At 43.7% G+C, this 24,209-nt stretch overlaps 1 protein-coding gene across 1 annotated transcript in view; it reads right to left on the bottom strand.

Annotated features, from left to right (window-relative positions):
- Window positions 1–24,209, bottom strand: part of LOC133348561 (transmembrane protein 132E-like) — a 412,755-nt gene that overhangs the window by 206,803 nt on the left and 181,743 nt on the right. The window contains exon 3 of the mRNA XM_061561444.1: window positions 23,763–23,903. Coding sequence (XP_061417428.1) covers window positions 23,763–23,903 — 141 coding nt within the window. The remainder of the gene's footprint in view (window positions 1–23,762; window positions 23,904–24,209) is intronic.

Genomic DNA, 24,209 nt, shown 5'->3' with positions numbered 1-24,209 from the left:
GGCAATGTCCTGACATAAGCTATGTAGATAACTAGGTCCCTTGTGCAAAACTGCCTGGATTAATAACCACTGTAAATTTAAGTGTAAAGATGCCTTGAGCAAATTAAATCTTTCACTGTTAGGACTACTATATTTTACTACTCCTGGAGCTACTTCAATTTGTAAAATACTTTTGGACAGTAAAGAAAAAAGCATTTAAATCAATATCTATATTATTTAGTACGCAAACCTTTTCAGCCATTTCTGTCAGTCTGCATTGCTCTACTGAGGAATAGCATAATAAAATTACGGTGATTCTCGTGGCCGGGCCCCCGGTGGAAGCGGGCCCGCTCGCCCCGGAGGAGTCGAGGGGGATTGGCACGTGAGGCGGATCAGCCGGTTCTGCAGAGGGAGCATCCGGCAGGGCAGAGGAGCTCCCGGCGGCTGGAGCCGGGGAAGCAGAAGACAGCGGCGTCTGGAGCGGTGTTAGTAGTTGCGCGGCATCGGAGGGTGGAGGCACAGACTTCTGCTGAGGATCCACCCCAGCAGGAGCACACCCCAGTTCGTCGGACACGTCACACACTCGGACCCGGCATTGTGGAGGCAGCACAACAAAGGGCTTGAGGCATGACGGGTGGACGAACTGGCACCAGCGGCCCCACCGAATTTGTACGCATTGGGGCCGGACGACGCGGACAATCACGACAGGCCCTCGCCAAGGCTTGAATTATTTCGGTAACGTTCCCACCGGAACGTTAGGGCAGTGGAATCACGCCTCGTCACCCGCACTCCACACATGGCGAGAAGTACGCAGACCTTGTAGACATTCATTAGCCAATTGGCGCGAATTAGAATGTACCCTGGAAACGTCCCGTGCTTCGGACAGCTTCTGGATGTTAAAGCGAACCGAATCAGAAATTTTGGATGCAGTTTTAGTAGGTGCTACAGCACGTTACGGAAGGAGAGGGGTGACTCAGAGTCCCCGCACCTCCGTGCGGCGAAGTGATGTCGGGCATTGGATGGTGGCTCATGAATCGCCGCCATCCGCTGCATCGCTTGGTGCTGAGTGGAGCGCTCCGCTGGCAGGATGGTCACTAGTGCAGCCAGGGTGTCGTTGTCAAGGGCTACTGGAAGCATCCTTAGCGACTCCACCTCCGTCCACCCCGCCATCTCGCAATTGGTGAGGAAGTGCCGCTGGAAGGTGGCCCAATCTCCACCAGCGGCGCAGAATTTTTTCAGCACCGGCAGAGGCTGTTGTCCGTATCTCTTGGTGGGAACTCCGCCGCTCCCCCCTACCAAGATGGCGGCCCCTTGTGCCAATCACACCGCTGGTGATGCGGCGGTTCCCGGTTGGCGGGAACTTTGGGCGGGAGCCGTGAAGACCTCCTGTTGCCGGAGATTTTCGGCGGGAACTCCAGAAGTGGCGGCGGGAGCTGCAGCCCCACGCGGCTCCGTCCTCTCCTTCTCAGCAGCAGCTTTCCCACGGTGGATTTCGTCCAGGATGGCCGCGGCCGTGTGGAGGAGCTCAACCAGGCGGGAGTGCGCTGCTCGGAGCACCCTCCCCGATGGCGGTGAGCCATCAGTCAATCGGCCGGTGTGCTGCTCAACCGGCAGCGTGTCTCCTCCCTCCTCTGGGGCTGCCCACCCCGGGGCTGCTGCGTCGTCTTCATCCTCCTCCGGAGAGCGGGTACGTGTTGTCTGCCTCGTTTCCATATATGCTATATTTAGTTAAAAAGTTTTTACAAATCGGCCACTTCTAACACCAAATGTAGTGGGTACAAATGGAGAGAGAGGCTTCTCTGGAGGCAACACGTTTATTATAAAAACAACACTCTAACACAAAGGGGTATCTGCCCCTTCCACCAGGTAACCTAGGGAGGTAGTCCCTCCGGGCTAACTAGCCCTAACACAACTGAGGGAGGCTGTCCGGACTGGACCCCGGCTCGGGTCCAGGTCTTGTCTTCGGGGCTTCTCTTCAGGGTGATGGCTTCATGCCTTCAGGTGAACAACAGCCCCGGACCCATTCAGGGGTCCAGCTTGTCTAATCATTCCCGGGGCTTCCTCCGCCCCGAGCCACGCCTCCCTTCTCGATCCTTTGAGAAGTACCTGGTACTGGTCCTGTGGTCCCCCAGCCCCCTCTTTCGGAGCCCCATGACCGGTACCTCCGGCCACTAGCCCTCTGGGTTCATTCAGAGTGCCATGGCCCCCTGCGAACCCCTGCACTGCTCCAGGCGCTCTCGCCCCCTAGTCCTCAGGGGCTGACACTGAACATGGAGTGCAACGCCGGCTTCACATGACATGGAGTGGCATCCACCGATGCCACTACACATGTGTGCGAGTTAGTCCATATGTGTGTGTAAGTCCATGTGTGTGTGTGTGTGTGCATTGATGTGTGTGTGTGTAAGTCCATATGTCGAGGGCAGTGCCGTGGGGGGAGGGCGAATTCCGATTGGCTTTTCGTCCCATGGTGTTTGTAACCACCACAGCGGCTAAATGGGGGCTCTGGACTGGTGCAAGGGGCTGGTAACCCCTCGACCTTCAATTAATTACCACTAAACCACGTTTAAAATATCTAATGAATAAGCTTGTGCCGGAGGCCCCAGGGGACAGGCGTCTATGACGTCTCCTGGCCAAACCCCATTTGGCAGAGCCAGGAGACTGAATCCTTACCCTCGGGGCTCCTCCAGAAACAACAAAAAACCACTATGTGTGGCCACGTGGAATGTTCGAATGCTCACTGTGGAGGAGAGGCTGTCACTCCTTTGTCGGGAGCTGCACCGGTACCGCCTGGATCTCTGTGGTATTCAGGAGGTCCGGTGGACTGGCTCTGGTTCCTGCCACCATGAGGGGTGGACAATCATCTACTCGGGACAGGAGACTGCCAAACAACAGGGTGTGGCTCTTCTTCTGAATAAAAGAATGAAGGGGGCATGGGAGCGTGGTGGTGAGGTGTGGGAAGCTGTAAGCCCCAGGCTACTCTGGGCTCGCCTTCCCATCAACCAGAGGCGAGGAGTGGTGGTAGTGGTTACTTATGCCCCCACTCAAGATGAACATCTGTGGAGGGATGCAGGCAAGGCTAATGAGTCATATGCCTTCTATGACCTCCTGTCATAGGTGCTAGCTAAAGTGACCCCTCAGGATAGAGTAATCTTGTTGGGTGACTTCAATGCCCGAGTTGGTCATGATGCTGGCACCTGGTCTGGAGTAATTGGAAGGCATGGGCCAGATCAGCTCAATAACAACGGCAGGAGGCTGCTAAATTTTTGTGCAGCCCATGTGCTTGTAATTATCAACACGCTGTTCCGGCAAGAACGTCTGCTGGACTATATAGTGACGGAACAGTGGATGTGGGCACCATGTCCTTGACACCAGGACCTACCGTGGAGCTGATCTGCCCACTGACCATCGACTTGTCATCTGTAAGATGCGCCTGCCATTCTTCCACTCCGGTGGTGGGTGTCCACCTAGGACCCCATTCAAACTCATAGTGGCCTGGTCTCAGTGAGCTGGTGAAAGTTGCAAGCGAGAATTTCATCATCGCTTGCGGATGGGGTTCGCATCGTCCCCCACTCCTACTGATGTCGAGGAGAAATGGGCGAGGGTTTAGGACTGTGGCTCATGCAGCTGCAATGGCTGCTTTGGGTACATGGTCCAAACCTCCCCAGAGACCCTGGCTGACACAGGAGGTGTTCAAGCTGGCTGAGAAAAAGCAACAGGCCCACTCTCATCGGCTACAGCATCCCACGTCGGAGAATGAAGAGGGTTACTGCAGCCTTCGCTTGGAGGTTCAGAGAGCCATGAGGTGCTACAAGGATGGGTAGTGGTCGCGGATTGCTGAGGAGATGGAGTCTGCCTCAGTGGCCCGCGATCACAAATCGCTCTGTAATTCCATCAAAAAAGTAACCTGCAGCACCACACCTATTACCATCATTAGGGGAAAGAACGGTGATCCAATCTCCGACTCCCAGGAACAGGTTTGCAGATTTGTTGACCATTTCTGTGAGGTCCTGGGGAGGGGAAATCCTCACCCAGGAAAAGAACATGGGATAAAGTGTAGATGACCCTGCCAAGGCTGCGGTGCCTCAAATATCAGAGGAAGAAGTCACCCCCTGTAAGTGGCTGGCTGAGGTGCCATCTGTTGAGGAAATACTGAAGGCGATCCAGAGTCTGAGACCAGGAAAGGCACCGGGCAGAGATGATCTCCAAAGTGAAATGCTGAGGGACGGTGGCGTTTGTGCACAGATTGCCCTACATGACATCATAACAACAATCTGGACCACTGGACGGGTTTCACAGGATTGGAAGGATGCCCTGGTGGTCCCCCTCTTTAAGAAGGGGGACCGCACAGACTGTAACAACTACAGGGGCATCTCACTCCTCAGTGTGCCGCAAAAGGTCCTGGCATGGATTATTCAACATCGCCTTGCTAGGCACGCTGACGAAAGGCTTGCGGAGCCCCAATGCGGTTTCAGGAAAGGGCGGTCCTGCACAGATGCCATATTTTCTGTCCGTCTGCTACAGCAGAGGTGTAGGGAATTCCAACAAGACCTACATCTCTGCTTTATTGACCTGGTCATGGCCTATGATACCATCAGGTGGCCTGGGCTCCGGGTTGTTCTTCATGCTTTCGGAGTCCCTGACATTTTGCTCATGAACATTAAGGACATTCATGATGGTGAGTGGGCCTGGGTAAAACTATGTGGCATGGAGTCAGAGCCATTCCCTGTAAACATTGGGATGTGACAGGGATGTCCTCTGGCTCCCACATTATTTATCATATATTTTGACCACGTAGTTCGTAAAGCCTTCAATGGCTGTACCAGAGGAATTTCCATCTGGTACAGATACAATGGGAGGCTGATCGATGCCCGGGTGCGGTCAAGGGATGGATCGCTATTGCTCAACCATGTTATGTATGCCGATGATCTGGTGATAGCTGCTCACTCAGAGGAGGAGTTGTAGGCGCTGCTGCTGAACCTGGAACTTACCACTAAGAGGTGGGGCCTTACCATCAGCCCCACCAAAACATAGCGCCTGCCTGGGTATTTTGTACCATCGGACAGTCCACCCCCACAACTCGCAATTGGTGATGGGGCAGTAGTGGAGTTAGTGGAGAGTTTCCCATACCTGCGCAGTGTTCTCATGACCGGCTCCAGTTAAACAGCGGAGGTCTCACTCCGAATCAGTCGAGCGGCATTATCTTTTCATCGGTTGCGTAACGCTGTGTGGAAGTTAGCTGGTCTCTCGCTCCGCACGAAGCTTCAGGTCTTCTCGGCCATGGTCATTCCCTCCCTTCTCTATGCTTGCGAAACGTGGACCCCCCGAATGGAACATCTTCACATTTAGGCTGGCCTGCCTACGATCCATCCTGGGTTTAACCAGGCTGGATTGTGTGAGCTCACAAATCCTTGAAAGATCTGGACAAAGTCCCATTGGTGAGCTCCTATGGCAGGCAAGGCTGCGTTGTCTGGGCCATGTAGCCCGCATGCCCAGCCACCGTATGTCTAAAAGCTTTTGTTCGGCCGGATCGAGGGGGCTAAATGGGCGCAGCACGGGCCAGAGAAGAGATGGAGTGATGTGGTAGAGGAGGATGTGGAGCTGAGTGAACTTGCCGATAACTGGTACCAGCAGTGTCAAGATCGGCCTCTGTGGAGGAGGCTCATGAAGGACGCTTACTGGGCAGTTGGAGGCAGTCGCCCTCCAACAACAATCGAGGGCGGAGGAGCGATGCTCACAACAATCAAGCGGAGCGCCATGTGGCTAAAGCACAGCAAGTTGGGACAGTAGGGGGCACAGGTGGAGCATCAGCCAGTCATCTTAGTCAGTCGACCCGTGGCACCTGAGTCTGCCCCGTGACCTCCTGCCAGCGGGCGTTCGACACTTCACATGGCTTCAAGGTGCACATGGCCTGGCACAAGCGTCGTGGTGACGTCACCGCCACTTAGTGGCGAATGGTGGTTGTTATTATTGTGTGTGTTTGTCCATATGTGTGTAAGTCTATATGTGTGTGTGTGTGTGTTTTCATTTGTGTGTGTGCATCGATTTGTGTGTAAGTCCATGTATGTGTGTGTGTAGGTCGATGTGTGTGTGTAAGTCCATGTACGTGTGTGTCTTAGTCGATATGTTTGTGTGTGTAAGTCCATATGTGTGTGTGGGGCGGTCGATGTGTGTGTGGGGCGGTCGATGTGTGTGTGAATCGATGTGTGTGTAAGTCGATGCGTGTGTATGTGAGTCCATATGTGCTTTTGTGTATAAGTCTATGTGTTTGTATGTGTGGGTCGATGTCTGTGTGTGTGTAAGTCTATGTGTGTGTGTGTCTTTTTCGCCCAGGAAATGCCGGGTACTCCCCGTTAGTTGTCTATAAAACCGAGACACTTGAGAATCACTTATTTTCCAGAATTTGATTGATAGTGTGCACATGTGGTTGATTACAGATACACATTTTCTAAGCCCTGCTTGATCCAATAATCTTCTCGAACAATTTTAAATATGCATAGCTTTGGTCAATCACCATCAAATCCCAGTTTTAATGACATTCCACTTCAGTTTTCTCTATCATTACCCAACAGTTCAGATTGCCAGGCAGAAGACAACAAGAAAGGGTTGTACCTCATCTGTCATTAAATTATAAATAGGAATAAATGCTTTGTATATTGTAATTACACATTAATACTGTCACTAATCATCTTACTGCAATCAGTGAGGCTGCCATTAATAACTACCTATTATTGTCTATTTAAAAATCAACTCTCGATCATTGTTGACATCTCATTCCTGATAGAAACTATTTTTACAAAGACTTTAATTTCTTGATGACTGCCAACTTAGACATTCTTTGCCCATGTAAAACGCGTCAAGCACGTTCTCATTGAATCCTTATACCCAATAGTACATAATAAGAATGTTATTACAGAGCACATTTTAAATCTTACCTATGAAAGTATTTTTGTCTGTCTGTGTGTCTGTCTCTCTGGCTGTCTGTGTGTGGACGAAACTTGTAAAGGATTTGACTCGCGAACCGTGGGGTTAATGTTTTAAAAAGTTCACAGGTACCACGCGATAAGCCCCATGGTGAGCCAACGCTATTCGAATTTCGCATCCATCGGCTTTAAAGTAATTATTCCCTTTTATTATATTACTCTGCTGAGCGCACGCCAAAGAATGCATCTGAGCATGCGCGACAAAGCCGAGCCATGGTTGCTCCTATAAATGCACATGCGATCGGTGGGGGCCAGGAAAAATTATCATTCACGTTAAAAACACAAAATAAATACACACAAGACTGAGGTAAATTCTTCAGTGTCATGTCCTCTTCCTCCCCCCCACCCCAATGTGTGCAGTTACTACTATAGAGTTGGTAGATGCTACTACTATAGTCCGTAGATAACTACTGTAGAGCGGGCGGTGGGGGAGAGAGTGGGTTAGTGGCCCAGCCTGCCAAGGTGCCACCTCGGCCGGCTGGGCAATCTAGACGAGGCCGGGGGCTCTGCACGGGACTAAGCCTCACCATGGCACTGTTAAGTACTATATTTTTGTTTCTTTCGGTAAAGTCACGTAGATAATGAAATAATAATAAAAAATAAAGTGAATAAAAATAAATATATTAAAAATAATAGAAAACTTATTAAACGAATGTAGACTGTAGCCTGGTTCTTAATTGGAGTGAGTATACTGGCAGTCTATAATGTAGACTGTAGCCTGGTTATTAAGTTTGGCGAGTGTACTGGCAGTCTATAATGTAGACTGTAGCAATGGTTATTAAACTGGGTGAGTGTACTGGCAGTCTACATTATAGAGTTAGTATAGCTACTATTACATCCAGTACACACTGCTATAGAGTTAGTATAGCTACTACTACAACCAGGACACACTGCTATAGAGTTAGTATAGCTACTACTACGGCCAGTACACACTGCTATAGAGTAAGTATAGCTACTACTACGGCCAGTACACTATGCTAAAGAGTTAGTATAGCTTAATTTGGAGCTTTCATGAATGCAGGAATTACTCTTTGGTTCTTTCGGAAAAGTCACGTATAAAGAGAAAATAATAAATTAAATAATAGCATACGACGTTTCGATTGCAACACAAGCAATCATCATCAGGTATAAGTGAAATAGAAAACAAACCTAGTATACTTAAAAATATAATGCAATACAACACAGAGAGTCGGCTAACATAACAGTCAACACCCTAACCAGTTGATTACATTCTTCCAGAGAATGCTAAATTTGAGAGAGAGATAAAACATAGAACCGGAGACATATAGACAGACATATAAGCAGAGAGAGATAACACAGAGATACATAGAGAGCGACACATACATAGGCACACAGAGAAACCACGCCTCTGTGTCGAGGCCTTAAATAGAGAGAGAGGGGGGGGGGCGAAGAGAGAGGGGGGGGGGGGTAGAGAAATTAGCATGTCAAGGAGTGGCACGGAGTCAGTATTCACTTCTATAGAGTTGGTTGATACTACTATAAAGTTGACTGATACTACTATAGAGTGAGCAGATACTGCTATAAAGTCAGCAGATACTACTATAGAGTTAGTAGTTACTACTATATAGTCAGTAGATACTACTGTAGGGTCTATAGATACTACGATACAGTCAGTAGATGCTACTGTCGAGCCAGATACTATTGTAGAGCCAGATACTACTATAGAGTTGTGATGCCGCCGCCACGAAGCCGTTCGGCAGGCGCCCCATCCCCGACCTCGCCACCACCAAGCAACGGAGCCAACCCCTCGTCCCCCTCACCTTACCTCACATGAACACACCCGCACGCATTTTCCCCCCACCCATAGAGCTGGAAGGGGAGATCACCTGATCGACCGGTTTTTATCCGAGACACCCTTATCGGGATTAACTCTCACGGTTTCCGGCGATCAGGGAATTGGACGACCTCCCCCGACGCTACGTTGTGCCGCGGCGCTGCGACCGGCCTTAATATGGTATGGTCGCGGCGTGGGGCATTCGGCCACCGCGGTTGAGGCGCATTCGCCCCACACACACCCCCACGGGTCGACGAGACAGGCGGAGGAGGGACGGGGCGGCCTAGTTTAGGGTGCGCAGGAGCACGGCGCCATGCATGAGAGGGAGATTAATACAGGTAGGAACAATGTTCCACACTGCCCACCAGGAATTATTGGTCTCTCTGTCGTGCACGAGTGCGCTGTCCAACCAAGTTCCTACCTGCTCACTCCGAAGGAGCGTGTTTGGAATCGGTGCCGCAGCACATCCGATTAGCATATCAAAGGCGCCGTGGAAGCGCCGTGGAGCCGCCGTGCGCGTGCTAGGGGGCGCGAGCCAATTGTTAAGGAAAAACTCAGAGCCGCATCCCTTTGATGTAGGGAGGATAATAGGGGGCGCAAAGGGGAAATCGCTCTCTTTCTCCAGCGCCAGAGGACCAGACGCGGCTCCAGCCAGCGACCCGGACGTCCGTGCGACGCATCGAGGTACGCTGTTAACACAGGGAGCAGCAAACCGCCGTGGGCACCCAGCAGTGAGTAAGGAGGTGAAGTAGGGTCATAACTGATAAATAGCGAATAGGTACAGGTTTAGTGGAATTGGCCAGCCTCGTCGACTCAAATTGATTTAACATCGATTCGCGGGTAGCAAATAATAAATCATTAATAGCGAAGCGTGGCCTCGCGTGATCTTGTCGAGCAGTGTGAGCGTGTGGGTGCGCGTGTGTACACAGTGGTTCGCCACGTGAGTGAGCGCTGCGCGGAGCTGAGCGTGTGGGTGCGCGTGTGTACACAGTGGTTCGCCACGTGAGTGAGCGCTGCGCAGAGCTGCGCGTGTGGGTGCGCGTGTGTTCAATACGTGTACGATACAGGTGCACGATCCCAACGTGAGTGCTCAGTGGTGAGTGAGTGCCGCGGGGAGCTGTGTACGTGAGTGCGCGTACATTCGCTACATGTCGGATACGGGTGCGCATTGGTCACGTGGTTATTCGACGTGGAGGCGAGTGCCGCACAGGGCTATAGACGGGCACACGCTTGCAGCGTGCGAGAGCTGTACGTAGCGGTGTAAAGAGGGGGAGTATAGCGCTTGATTGACGATGCGGTGCGCACGTATGCTCGCAGCGTGGGAGCGTGGCGCGAGGCTGTAACAGTAGGGGCGTCGCGTTCGAATGCCGGCGAAACCGTAGCGGGTAATAGGGCGGTGCGGCAACGCAACCGGAATAGGGGATGCAGGCGGAGGGGACCCCGGGGGCCAACGGCCCCCACAGAGTCACTATGTACTAATCACTCTAATGTATGTAGGGTGTGTAGGTATATATGCCTACGGGGGGGGGGGTAAAAATATTTTTTGAGGGGGGGGGGAGATCGATAATTTTCGGAAACCTTTTAGATCAACTATTTACCCGCCACTTTCTATTACCTTTTCATTCAGGACTTTTTCAAACCTCTTATTATTTGGTTGATGGACAAATTGACAGACAAATGGAATGCCGGGCTTTCACAATCGCTTAGTACTTGTGTATGTATATGTCATGTTTTTAAGACAAGTTTTAGAATATATTTTTCCCCTGGGCAACGCCGGGTACTTCCTGCTAGTATTCAATAAAATGCGGATCGCTGTCATAAGCCAATATGAGAGAAAAAAATGTAATTCCAAAGTTTACTTCATATTTTTGCAAGTCGCACACATGCGACCATTGATTCAACCTAAAAACAATTGAGAAAAAATGTTCTTTAATTTTTAGAACGTTCGCAATATATACAATTAACATTGGCTAATATTCTAGGGGGGTGAAGTAGTGGAGCAGTGGTTAGCAGACTCACGATGTACCCAGTGTCCCGAGATTGATTCCTGGCCATGACCAACATCAATGCTGAGTAATATTTTAACTGGTATTGGCCCTCCCCGAAAGTAACCTGCACTGATTAGAGTGTAGAGGTATTGTAAAGAAAATCACCTTGACACAGTGCGGAGAGGCCTATATCTGGCAGTGGATTTACAAATTCCTGAAAATAATGTTATTACAGAGCTAATATTCAAATTGAGTTATCTAGTAACATTCTTTCAAAGCACTTGGGTGCATCACCTGTTAAAATATACGGATTTCTCAATTCACCCTGCAAATTCATCTTGGTTACGACAAATTAAATTGTATATGAATGTAATTCCACCCATTACCGACATTAACAAATATGATTCTTACAGCCGATATATAAACTATTGCCATCTTTGTTTCCCTTTTGATGAAGTGTTTGAAATTACTTGAATTTATTTTTACAGTTTAGAGACACCAAAGTGCAGGTGAGAGTCTGGCTTCACAGCAACTATACTATCCCGATGCACCTAAAGAGATCTATGGGATTAGTGTACCCTTCCCTTGTGTTCCCATGCGTTCTAGCTGCAAGGAGGTGCTTGCTTGTGTCGCACAAGCTTGTGACCATGGTGGGGTCAGTCCTAAGGAGGATCACGGTCCTGTGAGTTCAACAATGCTGTGGTCAGCACAGCATCACAGAGCGTGACATTGTTCAGTCGTGGCATTAAGATGGATGGTTTGTCCTTTTACAAGCACCGGGGGCCATTATGTCATTTTGTAATGCTATCATAACGTATTTTATTTACCCAGAAAATGAGACTCAAAAATACTTTTCATGAGGATCCTGCTTGGGATGGCTGGAAATTCCGATGTATTAATTTACAAATCTAATTTACTTATTCATTGCTTATTTTCATACTGCATTCCAGCACTGTAAATGAGTGTCCACAGTCAGTCGATTGCCAAGTAACATGAGCAACCAACAAGTAAGGCTGCACCTTTACCTTTTGTTATTTATTAGACTCAGAACATGTACTTTGTACTTTTAATGACATGTTTTTAAAGTATTATTTTCTTCCGATGGTACTATCGGCATCGCGTCACCAGGTGAAACATCCTTTTGGAACTCTCATAGAGCAGTGCATCCCGTCGTGTTAGAGAATGGCCGATGGAAGCGGATATCACGGAACTACCTCAGAGATCTGCTGATGTAACCTCTGGTCCACACAGAGCATAGAGCACGTCCCACTCACTGTGTATGACAGTGAAGTTTATCACACGACAGCCAAACAAATACCGATAATCCTACTCGTAGTCTCCACGTGTGTTGGGCAATGAACCTAATTTCTGCCCCCATCTTTGGATACAGGAGTGCTGAGTTGGTGTTTTTTATTATCCTCTCCCTTTCTTGTGGTGTATGCCTTGTACTGGGCTCTTGTTGTGTTGCAAGAAAACGTTTTTAAAAAGACCAGGGATTTAGTGAACTTAAGTGCAGAATAAAATCTAATGTGATGTTGTTTTTTGTACATTGAATGGTGACTAGGTTGAGATTAACTCACTGCACATTAGGACATGGTTTCAACAGAGGCAGCTTCCTGGAATTCAAACTCCGGATCTTTTAGCAGTGCCAGCCCAGTGCTCTCAAGGCTGAGTCACCCAGCTATTGCACTGTTAAATACATTTTTATTTTCTGTGAATGAGGTGACCAGATGACATAGAGGTCAGAGCACTGAGTCAGTACTGTTGATGTTATGGGTTTAATTCCCGGTTTCACTCACCCATGATTAAACTGGATTCTCTGTTGTAGCAAATTAATGGTCTCAGCATAGTCACCAATGAGTGCGCACAAAAAAAATCCGATGACATGCTATTTGTGTATTTTACTTAATTTGTCTAAATTCCGCTCTGTTAATTCATTTATTGTCTTAATTGTCATGCAAAAACAATCTCAGGGCAGAGTGCATGGAAATAATGAACCTGATTGTGTAAAGGATAAAAATCCCATTAAGAATGTTTCTTAAGTCCTGTAAATAATCTCTAATGTAGCCATCCTCTGACACTTGTGCCCACTATTCTGGGATTTTTCATTGCTTGACTGATGCTGAGAGTGCAATTGGGATAAACTGGAGGTAATTTTTTATATCTATTTTTTATGTTTTTGGTCATAATCAAAATGATCATGAAAATACAAATGCATCTTGACCCTGCATCGTTTAATGGCATTTCTTACTATGCATTTGGACCAGAGAGAAAACAGCATAACAATTGAACTCCGTACACAATTAACCCCTCCTAAATTCTGAGTCTATTACCACCAGAAGAAGACATCCAATGCAATTTTTTTTATAATTGTACATCCACCCCATTGGCTGCAGACGGCTCTAATTTAAGCTAATCTAAATCAAAGTATTACGGTTGACCAACGATTCTGTGGAAATGTTTAATCAGCATTTTACTCCACTGTTTAGTCCCTTTTTAATTTGAAATGAACTCAATTAATGGCTTACATTGTGAAGAGAAATTAATGCTCACTCAAAAAAATCTGCAAGCCCCCCAGTGTTTTTCTTTCATATAGGAGTATTTATCTGAAGTTACTTTAAACCGATAATTGTTTTTTTACCCATTCATCTGGCAACAAAACTGACACCTTTTTTTACAAGGAGTCATGTTTGCGTTGACCACAATACCTGCGGTCGGAATGCAAACAAAAACACAACTCTGATAATGTATGCACTGTCCTTGAAATTGGTTGGTCCACACCCGAGACAGCTTTTCTTAGAGCCCAGTCTCACATGATACGAGCTTGTGATTCCATTTGAGGATGACTCAACATACCAATCCTCCAGGTTTGATCAAATAAGCATCACTTTGTGGAAAGTCAACAGCGGTCAATCAAAGCAAAGACTGAATCTGTCATATGGATATGGAATTTAAACCAATGCAAAAAGTCTACAAACTGCACTCTCTGAGTACTAAAAATATCACTCATTTACATTTCATTTAAACATATCAAAAGAAAAAGTTTATTGTAAGTGTTGTGCAGTGCTTATGTGCAAATTTGTGAAAATTCCACGTTGATATGATGGTGACCAGTCTCTCCATAAGAAAATTCGGAGTGCTGGTGGGTTGCGTACAACAATGTTTACACACCACAAACAGTACATTCTCTTTCAAATGCCTACAAACAAATCACCCGGAATGCTGAGCAGATTAGAATAGTGGATAGTGCTTGTATGGGTGACTGCCACTCTGTACAAAATGCAGAAGTAGCAAGCGTTGTGGGCAGGAAAGGGCAGTGCATTAAATCCATTGCTGTTCTGCGCTCCTCCAACCATCAACCCACACTACGAACCGGCATGGTGAAGTATGGTCAAATATCTCTCACAGTCCTCAAGGCATGAGGAGGCCCTCATTCATCAGTGGATTAAAACAAGCAGGCAGTACACGTGCATGATCTTTAGCATTTGTAAGAAACTATATGAACGTAATTGCACTGTAATAAACCTTCTCTGGGGAGTTCTAAAAATGGCGGTGGCAAAATAGTGAAACATCTTCATCAAAAACACTAATTCAGCACTACTGACTTTCCCCACGTGCATTTCACCAATCTTACATTGGTTTTCGTCAATTACAAAAACTGCATACGTGGGTGTCCTTTGGGCTGCTGCCGCCGGTGACATTTCACAACTTTCATATATTGTTTCGTTGGTATAATATATACATCGGTCCTCATGCATCCTGAAGTCATTGCACATTTGTATGTCTGCACCTTTTTTTCGTTTATTATAGGTGCATAACCAGTTCGTTTCAGAATCATGGTGATAAGTTGTCTGTCTCGCCTGGTATCTAAGAGTTCATGGGTTCAATCCCGACCCTGACACTTGTATAATTGGAGTTTTATGTTCTCCCTGTGGTGGCATACATTTTTCTGAGTTCTCCAGTCTTTCCCTCCACATTTAGAAATGTGCGTTTAGAGCATTTGGTTGTTATAAATTTCCACATGATAAGCCACTTCATTGAGCTATCATTTGTGGCCAAGTGGTTTCTGAAAAATAACTATGTAACTCAGTGGGCTGGAAAAAAAGTTTAAGAATATCTGCATTTTCTTTTTGGCAGTATATGCCAAGAAACGTAACGTTATCATGATCATGTTACATTGTAACCACTTTATTTGAACAGCTTCCGAACAGCCGCTTAGTAGAAGCCATTTGGCTGTACGCAGTAACCTGTTCACGGATTTAAAAAAACTGTGTCTTTTGGCTAAGAAGACACTGCGGCTGAGAAGGTAGGACACCATGGCGCCCTTGAAAATGTTTGGGTTATTACCAATTCATAGGTTGTGTCAAAATTTAAAACATAATTCGTTTTTCAAATAATGATCACTCCCACAAAGGAGTGAATCAGCATAATAAGTAATCCACATTAATTGAACCAATAATCGTACTGGTAACGACACGTGTTAAGTGAAACTGCTGAGTGTTCCTACCCCCTTGGCTGTCGCAACTGTCAGCAATAGGGCACTGTTGTTCAAATGACGTTCACTGAAAGGTTACATTATGTTACTTTGGCAATGGTAAAGTAGTATAAGCGTAGCTTTAAAGCAACACAGGATTGAATAAGAGATTGTTAATCGATGCACAATCCGGATCTGATTTCATAACACAGATCTGATTGGGTCAAAATTTTATTCAGGTTTTGATCGGTCCCCATATTATTGACTCTCATTAGACCTAAATCATGCACCCGTGGTATCTATATCCACGTGCACTCTCTGTCTGCATTTCTACCTTGTTGTGTGTGCATTACTTTCGTGTGCTTTATTTATTTAGTATAAGTTGTTTGTGGTTGTGAATTTAATCCACTATATGATAGCAATGGAGTATATTACTATTGAATGTTAGGTCAACGCTACGAATCACTATCGTTCATCATCAACGTTGGTTTATTTAATGTAAAGCATATTTTCCACTGAGTGTAAGGCAATGTCTCAACTGGCCACCCAGCAAAATAAACCCCATCTTTTAAATTCACTTGGCATGCTTTCTCCAGTGCATTGGCCAAATTATGCTTACGTGAGCCATGTGTCAATTGAATGTTTACCCTAGCAAACTGCCCCTTATTTACCTCACGCATGTCTAATAACCAATATAATTACTTGAATTCATGGTGAATCCTACCTGCAAACCCACTGTCATTGAATATTGTTCTTCATCATCAAATTAAGTGAATGTTGATATATTATCTCATTAACCGGTCACTTAGTTTTTTTCCTTTTTCTTGTTTTATAATTCATTGATTTGTACCCAATGTAATTAAATTCCCTTGCTATTTCTCAGAACCCACAGCCGTGTGCAGTGCACCCTACAACAAAACACAAAAATTATAGCACTGTGCTGCAAAATGCATCATAGAAATTACGGCGTGCAGCTAGCTAAACCTTTTCCACCAGGCCCACTTCAGCTGCCCAGTCTGCTCCCCAATGCCGATCGTTTGTCTTTGCGCTAATCATGTCCACTAAGCGATGGTGGAGATAAATCGTTAGCACCTTTAATTGCAGGTCCTGCTAGGAAATTTTAAATCACAGAAAGCAAAAAAATAATGCCGTAAACATTTCCTAAGCACTCCGCGACGACAACTCACCAGCGCTTGTGGTGCTGCACTTACAAGACACGGGCCATTTACTCCATTGTCGAACCAGTTTCAAAGCCAAAGCAAATCCAGGCTCTTTGCCATGTTATTTATATATATAAATATATATTTCATATATATATAAATAACTGATTTTCCAAATATTTGAACTGAAAACTGTAAATGTGTGCCCACCACATTGAGCTCTACCCCACTGCTCATGAATGGTATACCCCCATTCGTCGTGTCATTTAGCAGGAAAATACGAAAGAAGCAGATAAATACCCACACCTTTCTCCACTGGCAGTGACCGACAAATTACCATTTGCCGGTTGTACAATAGGGTAGGCCAAAGGCTGAATAAATAATATCGTTGGTTTAGCAACTTTGAATTATTGAGGATTTAATCTGGTACCTATGGATTGTATGTTAAATCTGCGAGCCTCTATCCAATGTATGTTACTGCAATGAACAGTATTTAAGGATAAATGTGTAAAAAAGAGAATTGTCATTGTTACAAATGCATCAACATCTACCAAGATCAATCATCTGCTGGTCTTCCCAAGCCAGCGCCATGTCTCACGGTTCTACGATGTAACAATCCACCTAGCACCTCGACACGGGCTAATTTAATTTGTCCATCTCCACGGTGGATGTACTCTCAGGCACGTTCCCTCCCTTGGCTTCCACTCTGTCATTATTCATGTTTCTGAAGTATATGTCACAGCAAGCAATATGCACTGCGTGAGGATGCTATTATTTACGCACATTTCTAGGTTTACTTTTCATTATACATTTAAAATTTCCAAAAGCACTTCAATATGCTCTCATTAACATCCCTATTTACCTCTTTTGATCTTGGTCCACCTTAAATAGCTGTCTTAGGTGCACACACACTGATGTGTTTTCCAGCTGCATCCCCTCAGACAGATATCCCTAATCGTTTTAACAAGATTGTCAATATGTTTATCTCGAGTTCAAACGTGCAGATATCTTCATTCAGTTGTCCTAAGATTTGTTACAGCTCATTCCCATTGGACTTCATCATGGCTATGTCATCAGAAAAAAACACGAGATATTTAAGTGTTGAAATATATTCATATTACCCATGATACTTAATCGAGAACCGGGCATAAACGTGACATACTGGAACACATTCTGTGATGAGATGTTGAATTGTTATAGATGCATATAAATGTTGACTTAAAACTTTCGTGACTGCAGGAATTCATATTCTATGGTTATTTCGGTAAAGTCACGTAGATAGAATTTTTTTTATTTTTTTATCAAATTGTATTACATTTTCTATCTACGTGACTTTACCGAAAGAATCATAGAATATATATGCATATAATCAACAAGGAGTTGAGTTTGTACGTCAAAACCTCTAATGATATTGTACAACATTGTTTGAACATTATTTTCAATCACTGGCCATTTAATGGGTGGCATTGCACAATTTATATATATCCCTTCAAAATATTCACAATTCTGACCAAATTATTTTCAGCCAAGCAATGTGAAGAGTGGTCATTGTTTACATTTAACATTGCATTAATTATGACCACCACCACCATCTCAAATCTAAACTGAGTATTGTAGACGTGTTTTTTTCTCAAAGGGGTAAACATCCAACTGAGTGGTGGACTATCTAGTCCAATGCGGACAGTCATGAAGCGGCCATCTGGCGATGTCTTAATTGAGGGTAATTATACACATTTTGATACAACACTGGAACATTGTCCAATACTTGTAAGCAACACAAATTGGAATTGTATTTATTTGACAAGCTCTATAAGCATATTATTATAAGGCAGAGATGAAATCCAGAAAAAACAAACACCATCAACCAAGAATTGTCAGATCCAGCTGGTGCCCTGATTAATATGGTGGGCGTATTAACCGTAATAAGATGCGCTGTATGCTTAACAGTGGACATTAAATATCCCATGATGTAATTCGCAAAAGTAGGCTGCTGTGTACTGGCGTCATAGTCCAAATTTGCACATTTGAATTTTTTTTACCGCAAATTACATTTGGAACCAACGTGGCAATCATCGGCACGTTACGGCAAAAGCAAATAATCAAAATTTCTAACCAAACCAAAAATATGCAACACATGTTTAGCGGGTCCCACGGAGGCAGACACTTTTAACTTGGAGGCAACAAGTTTATTATACACCCCAACAGGGTAACTACATAAAACACTCAGGATAACTATGTGGCAACTGCCACGGAGTGAGACCTCAACAAGGTCACTATATAAACGGCTCATGTCAGTAAAGTACTGCCTGACCCAAGATGTCGAATGTGACGACCGAAGCCTGAAGAGCGAAGCCTGAAGAGCGAAGACCGAAGAGTGTAGCACGGCAGGTTTATTCCAGAAGACAGACAAGAACGCTCCCGGGACTGCCCCTTTATCCTCCTGAGCTTGGTCTCACTCCGTCCTCGGCCACACCCCCTTCGGGATCTTCCCAGAGAGTTCTGGGACCTTACATCACCTATCCCTTTGGTCCCCTTCTGGCCCCCGCCCTTATCCTCTGCAGGTCACGTGAGACTGTCACGTATACTATACATACTCTGGTGACCGAGAGAGGCTCTAAGACGTACAGTTACTCTCTTCTCTCAGTAGCTGGCACAACGCCATAGTGACTCAATATACGTCATGTATTAATTAACATCAACTAAGCTATGCATGTAATGCACATATGTGTATGCACATTTACATGGTTCGCTTGTACTCCCTCATTAAAATGGTGATCTTAAAGTCAACTGCATGGATAAGCCTCCACCATTATAGATAGGGCCTTCATATTGATGTGTGCCAACACTTATGAGATCAAAGGACTAAGAGACTCGAGGTGATCAATCCAGATCATAAGTATTTTCAAACCTGGAAAAGTGCTTGCTTAAATGATAGCATGGCATCTGAAAATACTGCACAGTAGTAACACACCTAAATGATAATTTAAGAAGCGAAGCCCTCAAAAGCTGCATACTCACATTCAACCCACAATTTTCCACGAGAAGCACCCAGCATGTCACATCACGTGATACATTAAGCCTTTAAAGGTGAAGGTGTTTAAGGTTACCTTAGGGGTTACGCAATTATTTTAAACAGCTAGACACTAAAGAACACATTATGATAATGTCCATTAGTTAAATTATTAAAGGTAGGTACTTTAATATAATCTATAGTGCGTTTTTTAAAAGAGTAAAACATCAATGTTTCCTATGGGATCAGGCCAGAGTTTTCCATGGTTCACTTGCACACCCTCATGAAAATGGTAGCAGCCATCCATTTGTATATGAAGTAAAATAGAGTGTAGCCATTTTCAATCCACCAACGGATGAAGTCGGTCATGAGGGCTTTTTGACCATACTTCACCACACTGATCAATGCGGTTTGGAGTGTGCAGAATAAGTTCTGATATCACTTTCAGCTGATATTAGTGACAACACAGTGGGCTAGCTGCTATATCACTGCTCCTCTCATTAATATTGTCCACCAATTATGTTTAGGCTCCATACAATGCAGAGGTAAAGGGCTCTGTGCTCAAATATATTATATGACATGGGAGTATGCATATAAATTACAATTAATAATATTTATTTTATTTTATTATTTCCCTTCTACGTGACTTTACCGAAAGAACCAAGAAGATGAATAAATAATACTGTATAGAGTATATGTATAGATAATAAGAGTTCAACCATGACTATGTTTTAAAGATGTTTTTTTCTTTTCAGAATGAAAATGGCAGTACCTGTCACAATATCATAAGAAATAAATATATAAGTAGGTAAAATAATAATTATAATGGTAATTTTCAGAGTAAAGCACGCTTTTGACCACCATTAATCAAAGCTATTAGACATACAGGCGGACACTTGGTAAGACATCTAAGTGGGGCTATGTATAACATAACAAGTCCATATTGAAAGGTCGAAAATGAAATTATTGATTAACCCATCCCGTAGTGATTTGTTGAGAGCATGCCTGACTGCTGCTTTATGAGTGCAATGGCAATGCTGATATGCAATGTGCATTATGAACATGTTACTAGCCCTGTGATTGTATACACCATAACACGATCTTTCTTTAAACTTATTTACTATTTTTAAGTAGTTATGCCTTAATAAACTGATAATTTCAACATACAATGTCCACTAATATATATGTAATGATGGAGTGTTTTCCCTTAGAAAACCCTACTTTTATTGCATTAATTACTTTAGATATGCAGAAGTTAACCTTTAAAGGTTAGTAACGTCATTTTATTCTAATTGTGGTTAAATATGCTCCATAATTCAATTGTATTTACATTTTTGTTCATTAAAATGTTAACAAAAGCATGATACAACACTTGATGATAGAAAATACTGCCGTTACGCCACTTAAACACATTACATTTAAAATGGCGTCGTACGGGTAATGGGTTAAGGGACAGCCCTGCAATTACTTGTTGAAGCCACTGCTGACAGTACATGTCTCTAGAGAGCCTAACTCGAAGGTAACATGGCTTTCTGTTCGATGCTTGCCAGATAACTTGTATGATGTGGGAGTGCCCACTCTTTACCCCATAGCTCGTGGGTGATATAAGAAACGTGCACCATTGAATCAACTCCCACGCGGGAGATTGAACCGCTGTAATTGCCATTCCGCATGCAGCCAAAACCGTACTCATTGGAAGTGCAAATAGTACAGTAAATCACCAAGTGTGGTATTTAAAAAATAAAGAATGTTACGGAATAAAAACAAAATATGGGTTAAAGTTGTGGAACAATTTCTCTGTGGGGAATCTGAAACATTTCACTTGTAACAAAAAAAACTCCTTATCAAACAGCATTCGACCCTGCATGAGTTCCGTCTTGCTATCATTTCCAGTAGCTTTTAACAGTCACCAGCCAGCACTATACCAATTATGTGACTTTCCATTGCTCACCTATGTTGAGTGTGAAATACATTTTCTAAAACCAGCAAAAAAAATTGTAACTTACGTGAAAAAGGTATGAAATTGGTCACTTTAAAGTGAAACTCGAAACATATGCAGTTTAGCGTCTTGTATGCTGTTTATACACTGGACACATTGAATATGTTTTACTTTAAATCAATTAATAAAGCTGGCAGGACAATTCTTAAAATGTTTTTCGAACTTTCATCTCAGAATGGCATTAATAAAGTATAATGCTGTATATTATTAATATGCACACACACATATACCTCAAAGCCTTAAATGTACCTTGGACATAATTAATTGTATTTGTTAAATCAATGTTCAAGGTTGATGCTTGTGCGATTATACAGCCACACATAACTAACACGTAAAAAAGTCAGCTTGATTTACAATTCTTATTATACAATGTTGGTAAACTAATTAATTTACTAATAATAAATAAAAATAACTAAGTCAAACCCACGAAATTATTCATGCTTGTTTAATGAGATTGCAGTCCCTGTTTATTATTTAGCATTTGGATATGCATAGAACATTCTATACATATACATAACCCTACAATCGTGACAGTGGACTGTGTTCAATCTAAACTCACATTGTGTGTCGATGCATGTGTGGATGTTCACACATGTATCTTCTTGGGAGCGTTTGCTGATGTGGGGGTTAGTGTACTGTGCAACAATGTCAATGAACGGACTTTGATTCCGAGTATTGTAATGGTAAAGTCTTTTCGAAATCTGTCCTGTGCCTTCTAAAGTATGATTCATCCTAAAATCAGTACCAAATGCAGCATATGAAAAATGCAGCCAGAATGCTTAGCTACACCGCATAACTAATGTTCACCAACATAGCACATGCTGAGCAGTCTATAAGGCTAAATGAGAGGTCTTTGTGTTTGCGTGTGCTTGTCAGAGGAGAGAGAGAAAGAGACTCACATGCCAAAATTAATCATTGGACAATGCTGTCATACATTTTTAATGAGTCCTGTACTCAAGAACACTTTCATGATGAAAGGCAAACTTTTCCGGACAAAGCAAAAGCAATGTTCCATTCTGTAGAAGCCTCGTCACGCGCATATCAATGTAGAAATACAACTACAAAGACAAACAATTACAACGTAAAAAAAACCTATAAATATTCACCTTAAATAAAAGGTCTAAATCACACCCAGTGGCAGATGGAGGGTGGTGAATGGGGCCCTTTTTAAAAACGCTTGTAATTTCCGGACAATCCCCCCTTGCGAAGTTTCTAGATCTAGATCTACCTCAAATTGCACCATTTGATAATGATTTCCACTTCCATTTATAAGCACTCCAATTAAGAATGTTGACAATTACCAAACAATGTTATTGCCTTGAAAGACACAGGCTTTCACTACAAGCAGCTCCTATTTCAAATGACGACATTCATCCAGTCCAGCCGGTGGAGCAACACATGTGAAGTAAATACATGCAGATAGGCTGCTCATGGAATAAGTGATATATGTTAATCACAAGACAGATACGTCACTGTTTTATGCCGTGATTGACTCAGGTGAAATTGTGTAATCGACGTCACTGATGCCGTTGCCATTTCAACTCAACTTTCTTCTTTCTAACATATCAGCCTTTAGACACACTTGATAAACCCATATTGTATGAACACAGAATATATAACAATCATAATTGCTGATACTACGGTATATAATTACACACACACATACTTATAAAGGGCAGACACCATAATGTACAATGAAGTGTGACCCAAACATACAGTAATTAAACGCAATTAAACGTTGCCCACAATACTACTGCACTTAATTAATACAAAAGCACCATTTTATTCTCCAGTAAGATGAATGTAATTTACCTTAGTTTAAAAGTGTTATACTCTTACTTATCAGCAGGAAGTATGACTTTTAGGTTCACTCTATTGTAATGCATTAAAGGCAATTAGCTTTCTATGTAGAGACCCACTAATTAGAGTACTGCAGTGCTTTCTAAAGGACCTGCTGCACTTTAATTTCATGACCCGACACCGAGTAGGCTGCCAATGGTACGTATGTTTCCATCACAAAGTACCCAAAAACCAATCGGCAGATTTATTTTTCCTGGTTTAACTTGAGTTGCTACACATTTTACTACTAGTGTCACATTATACACCATTTCATTTTCATTTTCACAGGCACGATACTAACATAAGGCATATCTTTTTTATAAACTGTACAGTATTATGCAACATTGATATACGTGTGAAAAATACCAATTCACAAGCTGTTTGCACAGGCTTTTTTTGTTATATACACCTGTTACAGCTACAGTGAATGCAATTGCAGTCGTACATATACATGAAAGTTAACATACGTTTGGTTGTTATATATTGGTAAACATTTTGAAACCAATGCCCTTGAGTTTAAAACAAAAATAAAGCTTACCTGACTGTGCCTCTCTTCTTGACGACCTCTATCGTAGCAAACGTGTGTTTGGCACCTCGATTGATATCTGACATTACATCCCACACCATGGGATTACTGGGATGTATTGAGAGCACAGAGATTCCTTTCTTTGCTTTAAACCTGAGGGCAACAATAAACATGGAATAAAGTGTTATATTTCGTTCATATTTAAAGGCATTTTGTGATATACAGCACACAAACTCTAAACGGAGTTATAATTCACCTCAATATTCTTGAATTTTGATTTTAGCCATGCCATGCGTGTGCCTGCCTTTCACTGATTGCAATTAAACAATACAACACCTATTTAAAAGAAGACAGGAAAATATTTAACCGTAGAGTCGCCTCCATTTGGGTTATTTTTCTTATAAAGGGTAATTTTGTTGTAGCAAGCTTCAAAAGCTAGTGGATTACAAATCTTCACAA

Source organism: Lethenteron reissneri, chromosome 27 (assembly GCF_015708825.2).
Source record: "Lethenteron reissneri isolate LAM-NWPU_2019-01 chromosome 27, ASM1570882v1, whole genome shotgun sequence".
Classification (NCBI taxonomy): domain Eukaryota; kingdom Metazoa; phylum Chordata; class Hyperoartia; order Petromyzontiformes; family Petromyzontidae; genus Lethenteron; species Lethenteron reissneri.
Note: the sequence above shows the minus strand (reverse complement) of the source record. Positions and strands in the feature narration are given on the sequence as shown.